The sequence below is a fragment of the Mustela erminea genome, chromosome 18 (assembly GCF_009829155.1).
Source record: "Mustela erminea isolate mMusErm1 chromosome 18, mMusErm1.Pri, whole genome shotgun sequence".
Lineage (NCBI taxonomy): Eukaryota > Metazoa > Chordata > Mammalia > Carnivora > Mustelidae > Mustela > Mustela erminea.
The window spans coordinates 30,030,724-30,051,731 of record NC_045631.1 but is presented as its reverse complement, the minus strand read 5'-3'; the positions used below and the strand labels follow the sequence as shown (position 1 = coordinate 30,051,731).

The 21,008-nt window shown below is 52.8% G+C and overlaps 1 protein-coding gene across 7 annotated transcripts in view; it reads left to right on the top strand.

The window, feature by feature from the left end:
- The window catches only part of MSI2 (musashi RNA binding protein 2), a 388,920-nt gene that overhangs the window by 314,428 nt on the left and 53,484 nt on the right, over positions 1-21,008 (top strand). For all 7 annotated transcript variants that reach the window (XM_032320056.1, XM_032320055.1, XM_032320059.1 and 4 more), the window contains one exon: positions 15,373-15,487. In XM_032320056.1, coding sequence (XP_032175947.1) covers positions 15,373-15,487 — 115 coding nt within the window. The remainder of the gene's footprint in view (positions 1-15,372; positions 15,488-21,008) is intronic.

Genomic DNA, 21,008 nt, shown 5'->3' with positions numbered 1-21,008 from the left:
CAACTCAGTGCCTTCCAGTTAGTACGTTTCTCTTTTGGTAGATGCTACTTGCTATTTTTACAAACTAGAGAGACAGGGGGCTTAAAAGGAAATGTAAAGCACAGTGCCCGGAGGCCTTGTTTCTCCTAGCCAGGCATGCGGCTGATGGGCTCCACGGAGGGCTGCCTGGGCAGCAGAGGGTGAAAGAGGCATCTGAGGGCACTGGCAGATACCATTCCTGTTCTGCCAGGACTTAACGGTTCATCAGGAAGGTCCTATGTAGACCGGCCACAGACTGTGCTGCGTGCTGCCTCAAATGCATATATGAGGCCCTTCGCTACAGACTGGCTTGGAGACAAGCCTCAAGCACAAGTGAGAAAAAGCTTTATTTCCCTCCGTGGTCCAGTGGGGAAACTGAGGCCCAGGGGATATGCCCCCCACCCTCCCAGGTTCCCCAGGCAGTAAAGGGACCTATGTCTTGAGCTTCCTGGCTGCCAGATCGACAAAGACAGTTGTTTTGAGGGTGAATCCCCAGATGACATAGGGGATCATCAGAAGGTAGAATTTCAGCCCCAGAAGGATGATAACCCACGGATGGGCTGGCCGGAAGCTAGAGAGAGGTTTGTGGCTGTGGTCCCAGTCATTTCCCAGTTGTCACCTTCTTTTCCACCCAGCTGGAGGCTGACTGGGGTGCGTGTGGCTGACTGTGTTCATAGTAGCAGGGTTTCTGGTTTCTTTTGAATCTGGGGCTAAAACTTGTTCTTTAAGGGCACAGCAAAAATGGAAGTAGACTAGAGGAAGGGGTGGGTGAGGGGTGGTGAGGATCACACTCGGGCTTTGGAGGAGTCCCTGCACGTGCCCAGCCCTGACCCACCAGCTCTAAAGGGGAAATTCCAGGTCCTGGAAGAAGCCATTGGAAGGGCACCAGGTGTCGCCGAGCTGCAGGATAACGGGGCCTGTGGGAACCGCCTGGTGGGGTCGCTGGGCCTCGGGGAGGTACCAGCAGCAAAGGCCGAGCACCTCAGTAACTAACTATGAGCTTGGTTAGTGCGAGCTCTTGCCATTGGCCGTGTCGTCGTCACAGGAAGGACCCCTCCAGCACGCTGTCCTCCTCTGAAGAAGCCTGAATTGGCTGAGGATCCTGTGATACCAGTTTCTACTTCTGAGGCTCACAGAAAAGGAAATGGATTTAAACTGCGCTATGGACAGAATTCAAATAAAGGATTGGAAAGACTCTGAGAGCGCAGAGACTGCCAAGCAGAAACCCGGACTGTTGTTAGAAGGTCCGTAGGAGTGTTTTGTAAACTGGACTGCTGGCAAAGCTGTGAGGACGGGTCTCCTGGAAGCGCTCGAAATCTCACAAATTCTGCAAGGACAGATTACCGCGCTCCGCCCCCGGAATGTGCCTGGAGCTACCGTTTTCTCCAATTCACAGATAAGAAAGGTCTTGCCGCTGATGAGTCACGAAGATAGGACTTGAATCCAAATCTTCTCCGTCTTAATCCGGTACTCCTCCGGCTGGCGCTCTGTGGGCCCTGGATAAATAATTGTGGAATGAATAAAGGATTACATGAGGGACCACGTGACAACGGCGAGGGCGCATCATAATTCCCAAAGCCATTTCCCATCTGATTTGGTTGGTGATTCTCTTGGGCATTAAAAAAAAAAAAAAGAGGGCTCTTCCCCCTGGTCAGAGAGAGCCCACAGTAGACACAAGGCCTTCTGCGTCAGGGTCACTGCCCTCGGGAAGCTGGGATCACAGCAGCCCAGCCCCCATTCCCATACAGACGCTCCCTTGAGGTCATGTCCATGGTGGTGGCGGCGGCAGGGAAGGGGGGTTGTGTGGACCACAAGAGACCCCCATTGCATTCCCCCCCAAGAGATCCCACCAATAACTCATATTTTTTAGTGCCAACTGTAGACTCTGCTGAGAGCTCGCTTTATGCTTTTCTTTCTTCTGTCACAGACACGCTGATGTAGGAGGTACTGATTGTTATCCCCCATTTAACTGATAAGCAAGTGAGGCAAAGAGAGAAGTTAAGCAGTCTGCCCCGGGGCCAGACACTCAGAGGCAGCCCCCAAGTTGAAGCCCAGAGAGCTCTCGTCCGGAGCTCGAGCTCATGTTGGTCTCCTCTAAGCCAGCACCGCCTCCTGGAGGAAAGGGACTTGAATGGCTGAACGGTCATCTCATTGGGTGGCGGGCTTCCAGGACTGCTTACCACGCCCTCCCAGTCAGCCGTGTCGTGGCCCCTGGTTCTCTCACGTTCTCCTAAGAGATGGGCAGAGGAGATGGGCTCACTGGGGGCCAGATTCCTGGCTGGTGTGAAGGGCCCGGCATGGGCTTAAGGTGTCCCCATGGGCCATGACAGATTTCAGGCCTCTCCCCACACTGCCCCAGAGGCATGTGAGCCACACGTATGAGCTCAGGGGCCTAAGCCAGGAGACTTGGACTCGGCCCCTTCCCCATTGTTGTGTGGGGCAGAGGGAGACGCCGCTGTGCTCCTCGTCAGGAAACACACACAAATGCCCCTGCAGGGCCACCCGGTGATGCTCCGAGAGGACTCCTGTCCCAACCGCTCCATGAACCTCCCGCTGCAAACCCCTGATCAAAGCAGCCCCCCACCCCCACCCCATGGCAGGGTTGAGCTTCTGGCCAGCACAGCCTTCCATAAGCTTGCAGCCCCCAGGGAGGGAGGTGGCAGTGACACCGACCTGCTCCCCTGGCTCCTTCTGAGACCCAGCTCTGTCCCCACCGCAGATGAGGCGGGGAGAGCCTTGCTGGTGGAGAATGTGGGGTATGATCTAAGGGCTGCCTGAACAAGGGCACCTCTTCTGACCCCTGATTCAACAGCAGGATGTGGGCCTTCCCCGGGCACCGTGATGGGGCTTTACGTGCATGCAGTCCTCATCCCATTTTATAGAACAGGCTTCCAAGCTCGGAGCTGTGAAGGGACTTTCACACTCCACAGTTCTAAGTGGCAAAGCTGGGATTTGAACCTGTGGTTTTCTGGCTCCAACCCTGCGGCCGACTTAGGCACAGCCTCATTAATTGAAAATCCTGGGTTGGTTTGACCGATGAAGATAGAGTTTTTATTTGCTTTGTACAAGGATTTCTATAGGATTTCTTTAAATCATCCTTTTCCTTGTTCCATTGAGGTGATCTGATTTTTGAAATTCGCTGGGCATTTTGCAAGCTCGTTAGGAACGCAGACTCTCGGGCCCCAGCCCCAGAGCTACGGAATCAGAATCTGCATTTTGCTAGTCCCTAGTGATGTGTGTGCACGTTTGAAGTCTGAGAAGCCCCAGGCAAGGATCGCTGCTAACGAGATGGTGTAGGAGGTGTGGGTCCGTCATAAATCATTAGGTGTCGCAAGGAAAGGACCTGGAGTGAGGGCTGAGGCCCCAGGAGCCTGGAGCTGGATGAGCCAGCCTGGGATAGGAGCCCTAGGCTGGTCTTAGCACCGCCCCACACTCCCTTTGTGTGCACGACACCAGCCCCCCAACCCTTGCGTCCCCGCCGTAGGAAGCCATCCGTGCCAGGGACCATCCCCCCCCCACACACACACACCCCCGGTGCTGGCATGCTCTCTGCCTTGGACAAGGGTCTCAGATGTTTGAGGCGCATCCACTGGGGTGAGGCACTGGGTCCTCCCAAGTGACATGTTCGTGCCCTTGTCCCCCAAACAGGACCTCCTGGTCACTTAGAAGCTCTCAGGGCTTTAGAACACGTGGACCTGAGCCTGAATCCCATATCCGTCACTGGTTGTCCTGCGCCCAGGTGAATATCCTGAATATCCTTCTCTAAGATGGGAAGGATGGTGACCACTGTCCTTTGCAGTTTATTGAAGGCCTTGGTTCGGTTCCTGGCCCTGGGAGCTCCTGGACTGCTCTGGTGCAGGGTCTGTAATCTGGTAGCCTTGAAGGAATCACCCTCCTGAAAACCCCATTGGTTCCCGCAAGTTTCTTCCATTTGGCCTAAACCCAGTGCCCAGAAGCTTCATAAAGGGCCAGATGGTAAATATTTTAGGCTTTTAGGGCCTTAGGTCTCTGTCACGACTCAACTCTGCCATCATAGAGCAGAACGTAGCCACTGATGATAGGTCTGTGAGTGGGCATGGCTGTGTTCACGGAAAACTCTATTTATAAAAACAAAGCATCAGCAGGATTTGCCCTGGGGGCCACAGCTTCAGCTCCTGGCCTTTACTGCTGTTGCCCAGAGCAGGTGCGGTCTGCTCATCTCAGTGGGCCTAAGGAAAGGCTTTTAGGCAAGAGCTCTCCTGTGGCCGCTATGGAGTTAGCTGGTTACTAGCCTAAGGCAGAGAGGGTCAGCAGTGCCCCAAACGGATGCTGGGGCTTGGGGTAGTAGCATGCAGAAAGCAGTGCCTTCATTCTTAACGGACCCCAAGCACTGAGTGGGTAGGGAGCGAAGGAAGGGGCAGAACAGAGTGCTGTCCACCCCGAGAGGCCTTCCCAGAAGAGCGTGTCAGAAATCCCTCACTCCCAAATATACCCCAGGACGGCTGGCCTCTCATTGCTAGACTTTGTGACCTTGTACAGGTTACCCGTCACCTGTGCGTGGCTTCCCCTCAGACAGGTAAGGATGGCACGTCTCTCAGAGACTGCTGGAAGCTGGGACTAGGTTAGCGTGGTCTGTCAAAGCAATGGCCCTTTTTACTGTTACTGTTATCATCATCATCACTTTCATTATTCTTTGGATCCTTTTACTGCACAAATATGTAATAATCCTAAGGGAAGGGGGTCCTGGACAAGTCAGCGAAATGCAGGGGTGCAGACACAGGCAGGTAGGAAGGTGTGAGGTGGGTATTTGCCATGCCCTGGCCAGGAGGTGGGCCCAAGGAGAGCGGGTGGGCATGTGCCCTGGCCAGCTCAGCCCTTCGGCTGAATCCTGCAGCGGGGAGGTTCCGAAAACCCCTCTGCAAAAAGCAAAGCCTGGCAAGCACTCAGGCTTGCTACCTTTAGCCCAGGGCACATCTGGGGGACTGGCCCCCAGAATAGGGGCTTCTGGGGGTGGTGGGGGCAGGAGGATGAAAGAGCAGGCGAGTCCTGGGTTGGTCTCTCAGGCTGTGGGTTCCGGTCCATGGGGTCCAAGGGAGGCCCAAGCTAGGGTTGGCGCGGGGCGCTGCCCCTGGCAGGGGTGCCCCGGGAGTAGGCACGCTCCCCTGCCTCGGGCCACTCCTCCGCAGCCTGAACCCTGACGGCTAAGAGCTGATTGGGAACCAGCCTGCGAGTGGGGGGCGGGGGCCGGGTGACGTGGGTGGATTTAACTAGGCTTCTGTGTTCACCACCCTATTTGCAGCATCCTCCTTTCTCGTAAGCTAATTTTAGCCATCCATTCTGCTTCTGTTACCATTTATAAAATGAGAATGTCAAATGCAATATTAAACAAGCAGGATGAAGGCAAAAAAGGAAATGCCAGAGAGGCACTTAATAAATGAACCTCGTGTTTATGAGCAAGAGGGAGGTCCTGCGCCCCCCGCCCCTGCATCAGGCACACACGTGTTTGCGGACGGGCTCCGTTCCTGTGGGTGGAGGGGCGCGTGTGCCGAGAGAGGAGGCATGGGGAGGCTGGGCTGTTCGGTGGTGAGTGGTCCTCTTTAGGCAGAAGTAATTTGTCTGGCGGCCAGGTTGCTTGGCTTGGCTTCTGGCTCCTTCGCCCTTCATCCGTCCTCTGGGAAGGTCACTGCAGGGGGCCTGGGAGGGCGTGGTCGCTCTTCCATGTCTCGGTGCCCAGCCCCCCTGGACTTTCCCACATGTGGGGCTCCCTACGCCCTGCCCATAGGGTGGTGGGCCTGCAGGGGGGCATGGAGACCCCTGGAAGAACCCGCACCCCTTCTCTGGGGCCTGTTCGTCCTTTGAGTTCACCCAGACGCTCTGCCCAACTTCCCAGGCAGGTGCAATCTAATGCTCGGCTGCACCTTTTATTTTTTTTTCTTCTTTCTTTCTCTCTCTCTCCCTTTCTTTTAAATAGAGAAATTATGTTGGGCTTGGTTCAGGGTTTCTGGCAAAGCCCACCCTGGGCTGGGATAAGCACCCAGCCCTGCGGCTGCATGTAGGCACCTGCTGAAGGGAGAGGTTTCTTTTCACTTTGAAATGCCCTTGCAGGTTCCCAGAATTAAAAAGAGCAGCTGCTGCTGCCACCATCAGCTTTTTCCCCAAATAGTGCAGCCCGTGAAGCTCCTTTTGCACACCTTGCTGATGAAAGCAGGAAGACGGGGCCCTCCCCGGCCGGGGGTGGGGTGTGTGTGGTGGCGGTAGGAAGCATGCCAAGAGTCTGCCGGGCTGGGGGCGGTGGCAGCCCCCTTCTTCCTCTCTGCTACCCAGGCTTTGGGTCAGAAGCACAGATGCGAACCAGCTTTGTCACCTTCAGGGACGCTCCCCTGGGCTCCCCGGCGAAGACTAAAGCATGACCCAACCAACTTTATCTAGCCCAAGCACTCACAGGATTAGCTGGTTTAATTTCTTAGCCCACTGCAGCCTTGGGGAGGGTTGGCACCGCTGTTGCTCTGTTTTACAGATGAGAACACTGAGGCACAGAGAAGCCATGTGTCAGGTTCCCGCTCAGGGGGGACAAGCAGAGCAGAGAAGTAGGGCGAGGAGCTGGTGGAGAGGACATGCCCCTGCCCTGAGATCCAGGCAGAGTGGGAGGCTGTAGTCATGGGGGAGCGTGCCTCGGAGGGTGTTGGGGACCAGCCCCTCTGCATTCCTTGCCCAGATTCTGAGCCCTGCCAAGGGAGAGCCTTATCCTGTTGAATTCATCTCTGTGTCCATGCCCAGCCCCTGCCTGCTAACAAGGGGATGCTAGTAGTGTTCGTTGATAACCTCCTTCACTTTGTCATTGCTGATGTTAATAGGGGAAATGGCCGATGAAATTAGTTCTGGAACTAGGACTGAGGATGGCCTTGTGGAAGGGGTGGCACGTGAACTGGATAGAGAATAGTGGGGAAGGGCTGTGAGGGCCGCACCTGCATGGCCAGTGGCCCAGAGGTGGGGACAGGGCGTTTGAAGCGGGAGACCTAGGACTGAATCGCAGCTTGTCATTCCCTGGCTGACCTTGGGCAAATCCGTTTCCTCTTCTGTTGTAACTCTAGGGCTAATTAGGCCAACTCCGAGGAAATGAGTTGATTGATGAGAATACAGAGAGCAGTCGGCATTCTCCGAGGACCTTCGTGGGCCAGGCACCGTGTGTCCTACATGTGATGTGTGATGTGTGTGCGTCACTATGTACACAACTGTGTGTGAGATCGTGTATGTGTACACCCTCATGCACCCGTGAGGATACCGTGGCCATGCCTGGCATAAGAGGAGGAGGCTCTATAGTTTTGTTGCTTCCTCCCTAGAGTAATCCTGCTGAGCGAGAAGATGGAGCCCAGATCCCCTGTCCTATGGGACTTTCGGTGCTTCTCACAAGTGGGTCTGGGCTGTTTGTAGCAAGCGAGTGTCCTTGGAAGGTGGATGTTTCTGCTGGCGGCCTTTGCCCATCTAAGCTGGCGTTTCCATTTGCTTTACCAAGTAGCTTCCAGAGACTCCACGGAAGCCTGCATGTCTGTGAAGACCGTTTTGTAGTAAGGCAAGACAAGTTACCCCATACGAGTGTGTCCTCTGGTGCTTGGCCACAGGCTGGTCCCGTCTACAGGGACAGTTCCTGATGGAGATGTCAGGGAAGGGAGAGGCGAAGGGACGGAGCATAGAACTCCCTTCTGCTCACCTTCTAGGGCCCACAGTGCCCAGCTGAGAGGCCTCCCCGAGTCCGCAGAGGCTGGAGGCTGGTGCTGGCTGGGGGCAGGTATGGCAGGGTGCTGAGGCCCCCTCTGCTGCTGGAGTCACAGGCCGGGTCGTCCCAGCACCACCGGGACTTCTGGGTGTGACTGCTGCCCCTCCCGCGACAGCGTCTCTGGCCTGGCCCTCCCCCAACCGCACACACCTGCTGGTCACGGCGTCATCCCGCCGGGGGCCATGGACAAGCACAGCAACCGGATGCAGTGAGAACCCTGGACTGGACGTCAGAACCCAGACGAGGCACCCTGACTCTCTGTAGGTTACCCAGAGGGAGATGCCCGGCGGGTCTGTCCCCAGCGTGAGCTCCACGCGGATGAGGACCGTGGTCTTGCCTTCCCTCCCTGCCTCTCTTCACTGGGCTCTTTCTGTGCTTGTCACCTGCACCTTGCTGTTCTGTCATCCTCCTCCTACGGCTCATTCAGTGGCTGGCTGGAACAGGGCCAGCTTCCTGGATGGAACGCCTTTGTTCAGAAGAGCCCTCTGGGTTCGTGCTCTGCTGCTGCCATCTTGGAATTCCTAGTAATGGCTGAATAAAGGGCCTCTCGTCTTCATTTTGTAGTGGCCTGCACACTCTCTAGCATGTTCTGCTGCTGTCATGCCCTTGAGGCTAACTCCTGCTCTGGTGCACAGGGCAGGACAGTGGAGACTCTGTTCTGCCTCCAAGTCGCCTACCTTGTGTTTGTCTTCCATGCTCTGTGGGTTCCTTGAGAGCAGGTCCCCTCTGAACCCTGTCCCCCTAGTGTTTCCAGAAAGGCTTACGACAAGGGGGCAAGAGAGAACAGCGGGCAGGGGGGAGACCGGCATAGCCACGGGGTGGCAGGTGGGTGTGGTTTCTGGGCTGCCGCTAAGTCTTCCTGTTTGACCAGAGAGATCTGGGTAGCTGCGGGGCTCCAGGCAGGACCCCAGGTCTTTACACGGTAGTGGCGGCTCCCTGGGAAGTGCCTGGGGCCCATCAGCCAGAGGAGATGGACAGCTTGGGGCTTCCGAGGAGCAGTGTTGGCCTGGAATCTGCTAGAACTTGACTGGGGGGTTGGGGGAGCTGCAGCTTGAGTCAGAGGAGAAACTGATCTTGGGGCAAGACTAGGTCAGTCCTCTGTCTTTCAGAAAGCTGTACAATAGGACGGTGCCCACGTGGACACTCCCAGTAACCCCCACACACACGCCCCCGCCAAGCACCCACCTGCCCAAAAGACCTGCCCTTTGTTCCCCTCCCGTCCGCCAGCTCTACAGTCTGGCTGGTCGCTCTGAACAGCAGTGAATTTTATTCTTTGAGAAGAGTCCATCTCCCCCTGGAGGAGTAAATCGTGCCTAACGTGACCAGTTTGAGGTGAGAAGTGAAGCTGCAAACACTGGCCTCCAGGAAACAGAGCTGCCTTGTCCTGGGTGGTAAATCAAGGCCACGGGCACTGGGCTTGGGTTTCCCCAGACCGAGGTCAGGCTGGTTTCCCTTCTGGCCCCGGGGCCATGTGCTGACTGGGGCTGTTATGTAGAAACCAGGGAAAAACAAAAACCTTTTTCACTTCCCAGACTTTGGCCCGGTCCTCAAACTTCCAGTCTCTTCCAAAAGGTGCTTGGCAGGGAGCTTGCCTCTGCAAGGCCCGCAGGCCAGTTGGGTGAGGGCAGCCACTCAGAGCAGCTGCAGGGAAGCTGTCCCCACAGAAGGCCCTGAGCCTTCTCCAAAGGCCAATGCTGAGCCCTCCCCCGCCCCTACCCAAGGAGAGGTTGGGGCGTGGGACTGGCTCCCCTGGCTTGGGTCATAGGGGTATCAGGCAGACCCGGCTTCAAATGCAGCCTTAGCACACATGGCCTGGGCCTCCAGCAGCCAGTGTGGTGTCTGACATCCCTGGGCCTCAGCTTCCTGTCCTGGAAGATGGATTTCTACCTCTCAAGGACATCATGGGGTCCACTGACACAAGGCTGTGGAAGGTATGCTAGATAAAAGCATCCCATTTGCATGTAAGAAAAACATGTTTAGGACACGTGTACCACTGTGTATGCACCTTGCTATCAGAAGGTTCAGGAAAACGTGTCTACAGATACAGATGTAGACCTACAGAACGGTGCTTTTTTCTATCCTTGCAACTCTCGCGCAAATGCAAAATTATTTCTACATGAAGAGTTAGAAACGGAGCTCGTTGCTGAGTTGCTTTCGACCCTGCCGCCTGCACGGAAGGTTGGAAACTACACGCGCCAGCCCACGGCCGGCCTCGGAGTCATCGTCTGGAGGAACATGCTGCCACCTGGACTGTCCTGTTGGGAAAGAGGGTTCCGTTGGTCATTCTTCCTATGCTGTGTCTGTGCAGACAGCATGGGAGCCATCCCCTCTTCTGCAGGGCCAGGCTGCCAAGCAAAGCAGCATGTTTGGAGATTAAAAATCCCACCCACCGGGCGCCTGGGTGGCTCAGTGGGTTAAGCCACTGCCTTCGGCTCAGGTCATGATCTCAGGGTCCTGGGATTGAGTCCCGCATTGGGCTCTCTGCTCAGCAGGGAGCCTGCTTGCCTTCCTCTCTCTCTGCCTGCCTCTCTGCCTACTTGTGATCTCTCTCTGTCAAATAAATAAATAAAATCTTTAAAAAAAAAAAAAATCCCACCTACCTTTGGAGGCGGGGTACATCCTTGGAATTCGGCCCCTGGTGTGGGGTTACTTTGTGGCTTTGCCAGCCGTGAAACTTGGAACGGAGAGCTCGTCTTCCTAATGTGAGTGATTGGCCGGTGCCTGGTCAGTCGATCTGAGACCTCTTGCAAGCACAAATCCAAATGGAAGTTCCTACAAAATCTCTGGGCCCACCAACCACATTGCCTTTTCCAGTCATCACTAGAAGCCATAGCCGTGATGAGGAGTGGCTTCTCAACAGATTCAAGGACCAAGACTTGAAGCTATCCCTTCTTCAGAATCTGCCGCCACCCTGGGCTGCCCTAGAGAAAGCACTTTGGGTGTAGGTGGTGGGGAGCCTTGACCGTAAACGGGGTTCTGTGGGGGCAGCAGTGAAAAAGCTGGAACAGGAGGACTGGCCACACGGAGGCCCACTGCTTCTGTCGACCATGGGAAGCCAGGCAAGCCTCTCCAGGGCTGCCCCCAAAGGGAGCTCCCTACCCGCCTGGTGCCCCAGGGTGGAAGCAGGCCTCGGTGCCTGCCAGCCCGAGAACCTGGCCAGCCAAGCGCCATGGGGAGGAGGAGGGCCTCCCACGGTCCTGTCGGTTCGCCGCTCTTCACCCATCTCGTGTGGTCACTGCTCTCTGAAGTCAGTCCCAGCGATCTTCGCCTCCAGCATCAAATCTAGGCTGACCCAGTGTAACCAGCAGAACATGATGGAAACGGCAGCCTGACTCTCAAGCCTGGAGGATAAGCCTTGCAGCCTGTGCCTTGGTCTTGTGGAATTCTCAGGCTGGGACAGTCCCTGTTGGGATTCAGCCAGCATGGTGTGAGAGGAAGGAGTGCCCCGGAGAAACCAGGAGCAGGCGCTTCCCAGTGGACGGTCCCAGCTGACCAGCCTTGGCTGCCCACTCTGTGGGAGAAGAAGGCACTCGAACCTCCAGCTGAGTCCAGCCTTTGTCTGGCTCTAGCTCCAGCCCCGGGCACCATCGGACCACAACTATAGAAGCAGCGGCAAGCGGGAGCCCCACTGGGCCCAGGCAGCTCCCAGAAGCACGAGAAGGAATGAGCCATTGTTGCTTGAGGCCACGACCTTTGGAAGTAGCCTGGTACACAGTGGGAGATACGTGGGATGTCGTGTGTGGCCACATGCATTGAATGTGTTACTGGAGCGGGGCAGACTTGGGCTGGTTCTCCTCCTTTGGGTTCTGACTCTAACTAGGGGTATTCATGCTCCATTCTCTAGCTTGCCTGGGGGCCTGGTGGGACGATAGTGGGGATGCGGGGGGTCACCCAGATGGGGCCTAACTCAAGAGGCTCCAGAGGCTGGCAGGCCCAGAAATGACAGGGGGCAGATTGACATGAGTACTTGCCTTCATGGTAGGGGAACAAGACAGTCAGAACCTGTTGTTTTCAACAGAATGAAAGCTCTCGAGGTGGAGGCTGGCCTTCTTACTGTCTGCATCCCCCATGGCCTAGCACTTGCCAGGCACATGGAGTCCCTCAGTGTTGCTGGGTCAGGAAGCCTGAGTCTGCATGACCCTAGTGAGCACAGGCATCAGTCCATGCTCTGTATGGGTTCTTGCAAGGAACCCAGGATGTCGTAGACTTGATCCCTGCCCTGAGCTCACAGTCTGATGGAGGAGGCGGGGCTTCTGCCAGTCTGGTTGGGGGGGGACGGGGGAAGTGGTTTTCATGCTCAGCAGGCCCCTGACCCCCTGCAAGGACTCAGGATAGGAGCAGAGAATAGCTCTTCTCTTCCCCCGTTTTGTATGTTTTCAGAGGAGCTGGGGGCTGGCTGGGCAGACCTCTTGGTCCTGAGAGATCCTTCGGGAAGCCTTCAGTGCAGACCAGGCCAAGGCTCCCTGGTGCGGTGGCTACCTTTCCCTGTCACTCAAGTGCCCAGAACATGGGGATCCCCCCCCCCACCCCAAGAGTGCGCGTGCCACAGCCTCTGGCCTCGGGGAGCGCTCACAGTTGACACAGTGGGCAGCTGACAGGACCCACACAGTGGGTGCTGCCCAAAACAGCACCAGCGAAGACAGAACAGAATTAAACGGCGCTGCCAGCCCTGTTCAGTGAGAGGAGGAGTAGGTGGGTTTGTTTAAAATACTCCCATTACAGTCAGTTAACCTTTATGTTCTCTAAATGAAAACTGTATAAACCTGAAATTTGCGTTGATCAGGTTGCCTAGGAACAGGCGGCAGGTTTTCCTAAGACAATACAATAGATTGTCACCGATAGGGCCATTAGAAAGTGAGCTGGTTAGCAGTATTATTCCAGCCCCCGTCAGGTACTTATCTGTCTGCTTCTGCAGAGCGCGCCCATCTTCCCTGGCCCCGGCAGGCTCTCGCAAATGAGCTTCCTCTGCCTGCTTCTGAGTCCTGGGGATGGGGATGGTGTCTAGGAGCAAACTGTCCCCCCCAGCTTATGAGAGAGATCTGAAAGATCTAATTCTGATGCATTTATTTCTTTCACATCACCTTTCCCTACTGCTGTTTGCAACAGTAATACTTAGAGCAGAAAACCTGGCAAATAAGTACCAGTAACAAAGTGCACCCTGGAAATGAAAGAACAGAGTTACTCTAAAGCGACTTTGGTATGTCTTTTCAATATGTTTCCCCTGTTTGATATGCATGTACACTTGCTTATTTTCCACAGAGTCACTGTAGTTTACTTTTCTCCCCCTTACCTTTAGGGTGACCGACCACCCTCGTTAGCCCAGGACCGAGGGTTTCCCAGCATCATTGCATCTTATTTTCAACTCTCTTTTCTGAAGCGTCACAGTTTCCAGTAAGCTCGGGCGAACCAAACCTGGCTAACTAACTCCTTATTCTTGGACACTTAGGATATTTCCTTTAAAAATAATAATAATAATAATCAATGGCTTGTCACCACAAGATCCTTATCTGTATGTCCATGCAGGATAAACTCCTGCAAGTAGCATTATTAGGTCAAACGATGTATGTTTGGATGGCTATGGAAAGTTTGTCAGGTGACCCTCCCAAAAAATGTGTGTGAAGTCCCACCCCTCCCCCTTCCCCATACTCTCAGAGATTCTGACATCAGGAATCCCTGTCGTCATGGCCAGTCTGATAGATGGCAGTATGTCTCGTTTGGGGATGTCATAGGTGACATGTGATATGAAGGGTGTATGTCATTATTAGTCGTGTGTGAATTGCTTGTTCATGTCTCTCACCCATTTTCATTTCAGGGTGCTCGTCTCTTCCTTTTTAACCTATAAAAACTTCGTGGGAAGCTTATCAGACATAAATGTTGAGCCATATTGTCCATGTTTTTAAAGTATGTGTGGTTATTTAAAGAGCGAGAGTGAGTAAGACTTGTTATCTGGTGTCTCTGAAGGAGGAGAAGTTAATATTTTAGGTAATTAAAGCTTCCCTCGGGCGCCTGGGTGGCTCAGTGGTTTAGGCCTCTGCCTTCGGCTCAGGTCATGATCTCAGGGTCCTGGGATCGAGCCCCACATCGGGCTCTCTGCTCAGCGGGGAGCCTGCTTCCCCCTCTCTCTCTGCCTGCCTCTCTGCCTACTTGTGATTTCTGTCTATCAAATAAATAAATAAAAATCTTTAAAGCTTCCCTCAAGCCTTAAGCACTAAGCCCCAGCATGGGGCTTGAACTCACAGCCCTGAGATCAAGACCTGAGCCGAGATCAAAAGTCGGCTGCTTAACTGAGTCACCCAGGTGTCCCTAACATTTTTTTTAATTGAAGTATTTGGGATGAGAAGATCTGAGAGGTATGTACATCTCCAAAATGGATAGCCCCATGTAGGTCCCTTTAAAACGAAGTATGAGGCAACAATTGAACTTCCTATCTCAGACACCCTGGGAACAGTAGTAATCTTCTGTGTGGTAGTGAGACCCTCGGCAGCTGTTGGGCTATGTGGAGTTTTGGCTCCTATACCATATGATCCCTTTTAAATATGGGGACCTCATTCTTGCCTTTCCTCCCTCACTATCTGACTGTCACGCTAATGCTTTTTGCCACCTGAGCACCCTGCCCTGCCCCGCTGGGTCCCATCGCCATCAGCGATGGAGTGGGTTACCAGCTAACAGTGTGTGTTAGGTTTATCTGTAAACTAAAAGTAAGTAAGCACCGAGCAGGGGGGTGAGACACGCTCCTGAGAATGATGTAGGCCCTTCTGAGAGCAATAGTTTCATTTCCTTCCTGGAGTTTGTATTATATACCATTAAGGCTGGGAAGTAAGTGACTTCTGGGTTGTGTGAGCGGAATGGGATTAAGAAATTCAGGAGGCAGGAGGGAATCAGGAAAGATTAGCAACCACTTGAAGATGTGGCTGCAGAATGAGAAGCCGCTAATCCAGATGGACAGAAGTGGTGTGGAACGTTCCTACTTCTCTCCCCGGAGCATACCAGGGCGGCTTTTAGGGAGCTGGGGGCATCGGCGACCTAGCAGTTTGAGAAAACTCAGGCTTCTAGGCCTGCCCCTGCTGGGCTGTGGCTTACAGCACAGGACGCAAGCCTTCAGATGTTTAGTTTCGTCATCTGTGAAATGGAGCTAAAGCTAACTGGCTTATTTAATAAGAAACTTAATCAGGTGGCCCGATAGGAAGAGTCGGGGCCCACAGGCATTTGTAAACCTGTAAGGGGCCAAACGAGCAGGAGGGGGTATTACTACTGCTGTTGGTTTTCTTCACAGACACATGCAGCGGCCTCGTGTGCCTCCCAGGCCTTCTGCGCATGCTCCAGGCTGAGCTCCCGACCCAAGCACGCGTGTCTCCAGCCCACGTCCTTGTCACCCCTCCAAACCCAATTTCATCCTTGTCGGTTTTTCCAAAGCAGGATTTGCAACAAGTGGCGTGTTTTCTTAAATATTTGTTTTGCAGGCCATTTGCTTGGCTTGGCTGTTTTTACAGTGAATAAGGAGCGAGGCTAAAAATACCTTGGCGGGTAACCAGATCCGTTCTGCCTTTGACATTTACGTGGCATTCATTTGCATCTCATTTGTTCGCCTTTCTGTTGAACAGGTAGAATGTAAGAAAGCTCAGCCTAAGGAAGTCATGTTCCCACCGGGGACAAGAGGCCGGGCCCGGGGACTGCCTTACACCATGGACGCATTCATGCTTGGCATGGGAATGCTAGGTGAGTCTGGGCGGGGGTCCCTGGGGACACCTCAGAGCCACCATGCGCTGGGGGCTCCGGAGGCCTGGGCACCCAACTGGGTCACGTACCAGTTGGGCAAACTGCCTTTCTGGGTCTCAGATGATAAACCCCTTTGCGAGGTAGTTGTGACCATTACAGAGATAGGTCGATTGATCGATAATCATCTTGTCCCATGCCTCGCACATGGGGGTACATGATATTATTTTCTCTCCTTTCCACTCCCTTCAAAAGGAGAAAAAGGCGGCCCCCTGCCTCATGCCTCTCTACTGACAGAGTGTTCCGAAAGACCCAAGGACTCCTGGCTGGCTTCCCCATGTGGGCCGAAGCTACATTTTCTAAAATTTGGAAGAGGAGAAGTAATGAGGGTGGGCTATAATCCTGTCTATTTAAATGATTAACATTTTTCTCTTGGGATATCAGAATTTGCATTTAAATGGATGTTTTAAATGGCCTGTTTTACTCTTTATTTGCTAAAAAAAAAAAAAAAATGATGAAAGACAGAGTGTGTTTGTTCTGACGAAAAATGATCTCTCCTGGCTTTTAGAGAAATTAAGTTGCATATTATGCCCCTTCCTTAAAGGTATCTCTGTCCGTCCTGCGTAGATAATTGAAAATCTTGCCACTGAAATGGCATGAAAAATGAAGAAAGCAGAGAAGAGGCGTAATGGTGTGGGTCGCAACAATAATTAGAAATTTCAAGGCAAGAGAGCAGCATTTTAGTGCGAGTTATTGTGTGTCGGGAAAATACTAATTAAATGGGATAAATGGTAGTTAATGGTAAAATTCCATTCAGGCCCATGATCTATCTGGTTTTAATGGATTTTCATTCCGTTTGGCTACGAGTCCCCCTTCTATATTGTTTGATCAACTCTTTATGTAAAGATTCGCAGCTCTTTAAATCATTCCCAGCTCCATTTGAAATGTATGAAACTTTTCTTGGTGTTACACATTCATAGAAAGCATTGTATCTATTTTGTCTCAGCAAATAACAAGGGCCCGTAAAGTTAGTTGGAGGAACTTTGAGAGACGGAGAGAAATGGAAAGAGACTCCAGGAGAATCCTAAAAGTGGCAGAGATATTACTTCCTCTTGAATTCATGTTTTTGGCTTACTTGAGTTCCGTGGGAAATTCCTATTTACTTCTTCCAGGATTGGCCAAATGATTCTAATGCTGATCTGCAAGCGGAAACACATGAGAATAGATAAGAAAATGTTTTCAAAAGAAAAATGAGAAAAGACTAGTTGGACCAAAGAGAACACGGCACAAAGCTACAGTAGTGAAACAGTGTGGTATATAGGATTGCCCCGTTGAGAGGAAAAGGGAGAGCCCCAAAACTAAATGTAAGAGTGTAATCATTATAAAGAAGTTACTTCTAAAAGTCAGTGGGAGGGGGCGCCTGAGGGGCACAGTCAGTTAAGTGTCCAACTCTTAATTTCGGCTCAGGTCACCATCTCAGGATCGTGAGATCGAGCCCCACGTCAGGCCCTGTACAGAGCGCAGAGCCTGCTGTGAAGATTCTCTCTTTACCTATTCCTCTGCCCGCTCCCCCCGCCCCTGCTCACACTCTCTCTAATAAAACTGAATAAGTAGATAAAAGTCATTGGGCGTTAGCTCCTGGTTGACTGTGAGACACTTGTCTACCTCTTGCTTAAAAAGTAATTTTTGCGTGGCCTTACCCTACATGGTATAGCAAAAGAAGGTCCAAATACAGTAATAGTTTTAAATTTTAAAATCAAATCTTAAAGAGTTGTCTCCTGCCGGTTTTTGGAGTCTTGAATTTTCAACAGTGAGTATAAAGGCCTTAGGACATAAGACAGGAAACTTTTTAGGATCAGATCTTCAGGAAGTGCCCTTCCCTTACTGAGTCTAACTTGCTACCCTTGGCTGCTAGGAAGAATGACCTGTTTCCTTCAGGGGGAAGCAGAGGTGTGCAGCGAAGCCTTTCATGCCACTGACCAGAGAGCAAGGGTGCAGTGGTCTGTTTGCCCCCGGCTGCAAGCAGGGGCTGAGAGCCCACATCTCTTCAGACCCCCCAGCTCAGATCCCTGGCCGGAGGGCACCCAATGGTTTCGTAACGGGAGCCAAGGCAGGGAGGCTGTGTTGAATACAGGAGGTGCTCACCGGCAGTTGGCTTTGAGCTCCTGGTGCATGCCTCCACCCCAGCCCTGCGCTGGTGCTGGGAGACTGTGCTTGACAAGGTGGATGTGGTCCCTGCCTTCTAAAGCATGTGGTCTAGTGAGCATGACAACAGTTAATGGCTAATTCTACAGGTAGTTAGTTGTGATAGAGTCAGGGGCTGCTTTAAGAGCACATCATGAAGAGTGGAAATTAGGCTGAGGAATCAGAGAATACCTCCCTGAGGAGGTGACATGTTCACCGTGCTAAAAAGGATGAGCAAGCTCAGGGTGATCCAGACAGGACTAGCCTTGGAAGGTGAGGCTCCTGAATGGGGAGCCCCAAAAGCCCAGTGGCATGGCTGAAGGGTGTGTGTGAGGAGTGCTGGGCTCAGAGTCTCCAGGGTGGACTCTGACCCCAGCTGGACTCTGACACCCACGTAGGCAAACCCACGTGGTCCATGTGCTTCTCCTTCGCTAGGGTGGGATGGCCTGACACATCCCCATAAGTCACCTGGTTCACCCGCTCCGTGATCCGTATCTGTCCTGGAATCACCACCATCACCTATCGCCTGTCCATGTCCTCACCACGATCATCAACCACCACAGTTTCATCAAAGCCAAGTTTGATGAACTCGGCCCAGGCAGAAAAACACTTGTTAAAAGTTCATGAATGAAATAGTTCTCATGCTGTAAATGTTTGTTGTCAGAAGGGCAGAAAAGTGTCTAACACTTGCACAGGTGTTTAGAAGTGAGACTATACACCATTAAAGCTGCTCCATCCACGCCCTCAACAGGTGTTTCCCGAGCACCTACTGAGGGCCGGGTACTGTCCTTGGTGCTGAGGCTGCAGCAGACTGTGAGGTCCCTGATCTCAGGGAGCCGACGTTCTACCGAGATGGCAGATACACTGCTCTGTAAAGGCCTTGGAAACTGTGAAACTTGCTTTTAACTATCCCTTGAGATTTTCTCCACACTGACAAGCAGAGAGGGATCCAATCATGTTTGTTTGCTGTCTCTTGGTATGGCTGCATCCGTCCTTGGGAGGAAACCTACAGCGGTTTTGGTTTTAGCTTCTACAACCTTTGAGAGAGTCATAGAATAAACAGCCCGATGGGAATTCCTTGAAAAGAATGTGGGAGAGAAGAGGAGGGGTCCTCCTCAGACCAGTTCTCCTGCCTTCGAGCTGGACAGAATGAAAATCAACTAAGACCCTTGGAAAGATCTTTCAGCAGCCCTTCTGACTTGGTTCTACTGTCTCATGGTGGCCAAGAGGTGCCCACGACAACCCAGCCCAGTGCCCTAGACTCTCTGGTTTTCCTTCATGGAAGTGGACTTAATAAAAGCAAACGTGATTATTATTGGTACATTCTATTCCCTTTGGCCTACTCTGCCCTCAGCCTTATAAGCCTACTGCCTCTAACTGTCTTGACCTCGCTGGGCACACACTACTGAACATGGTTGATAACCGCTGGGAGAGGAGTACTTCATTGCTGGGGCTTTGAAGGAAAGCTTCACCCTCCAGGCCTGGAAATGGTGGGACTGTGTAGACTCCGCTGAAGAAAGCTTGAGGCCTCCTTGACAGTGCTCCTACTGAGAAGTCCCTGTGAAGTCTCGACCCAGTGTTCCCCGACACTAAGCCCCTCAGAAATGAAAGCAATTTTTTTTTTTTTTTTAAACCAGCACCTAGAAAAGATGAGCTATCATCTGCTGGCATGCACTAACAGGTCAAAAGGAAACTGGCTGTAACGTAGAGCTGCGTGTCTAGATTTATTCATAATTTCCACTGGGATTTGTCTTTCCCCAGAATGTCTGTTGAGGTCATTCCCAAGGAGGTCTCCATTTGTTCAGCTGTTTCCTGGTGAACAGAGGAAGCTCGAAATTCAGTTCTTCAGTTTCCTTTTAGAATAACACAGCGCCCCCAGAACTTTCTGTGGTTGGTAGAGGGGGCCTCTGTCTGCACTGCCCAAGATGGTAGCCACTAGCCAATGTGGCTACTGAGCATTTAAGATATGGTTCATACCACTGAAGAGTTGGGGTTTTCCATCGTAGTTTAGACTTAAATTTAAACTGGGCAGTGTAGGCCTCAAGATGCATTTATGCGTCGGGATGGCTTTGGGGTCCGAGTGTCTGGGTAGACTTTGGCCTTTGCGTGTCGGCCTGGGAAGGGCTCCGGGCACCAGGTGTTGCATCTGGATTCATCCCGCGTGGAACCAAGCATGGTGCCCCAGGCAGTGCTCTGCGTGCCACGTGGTGTGTATGTCACACTCCGCAGGCCCCTGGATAAACAGCCCTCATCTCCTGTGCTTTCAAGTCGGGGGCCTGGTGGGAGCAGTTTTCCATGACTAAGTAGCTGAGTCACCGAGCCCAGGCGAGGATGAGTCATGTGCCCATCTAGAATGCAAACATCTTCCAGCGTTAGAGCCGACAACATCTTCTAGAGTTGGAGAAAGCTCGAGAACCGCAATTCCGAAAACGCAGCCAGCATCCCCAAAAGGGGGCCCTGAAATGATCTGCCTGGCAAATTCGGATCGTTGTTAATTTCTTAGGTTTTTTTTTCTTTTTTTTTACTCCCCAGTGGAAAGCCTTTGTGCAAGAAAGGTGGCCATCTAGGAGCAAGCTTAGTTTTTCCTTCAGTGACAAGAGATAATTACTGTGAGATTGATCAGGCGCCCAGAGTACTGGAGCCCATAAATTGGGCAGTGGTCAGTGTGGGAGGGGCCCAGCTGCTAATGGAAGCAGTGGCTGGGTCATCCCGCTGTAATAGGGCTTGATGGAGCCTCCACGTGGGTCTGCCGTAATGTGCTATTGACATGCGGCGGCCAGTTTCCCCATGTGGCTGGGGCTGGGAGCCGTTGGAGCAGAGCTGGGCTGCACAGCAGTAAATGAAGAGGAAAATTGAAATAATGTTGTATTATAAATTTATGATTTCATCTGCCTGACCCGGAGGATGTGCGTGATGGGGGCTGGAGATCAGATCCCCTGCTCTGGCAGAAGCCAAATTCTCGTCTGGGTTGTGCTGGAGACCATATTGACATGTCTAGGAAGATTGGGGTGAGGCCCCCAAATCGGGGTGAACTTAACCATGCTTGCCTCCCTTCTTGTCGAAGACTGTCGCATGTGCCAGGAAGAAGGCAGCTAGGAAATGGTCCTGGGGGCCCCAGTCGTCAGGGAGGCTGGGCGTCCTACCCCACTCCACCCCACCTGCCTACCTGCCCAGAGATAGGCTTGAAGGTGACACGTGGGCCTACATGTCTGCTGCCAGATTAAAACATTTCAGACCCCAAGTGCCGAAGTTACAAGCAAAGGAGTCATTTTTCACCAGGAAAGGCCCTAGGCAGCAGTGATTTGGCTGTTTGCATATAATCCGTTTATCGATATTGTTG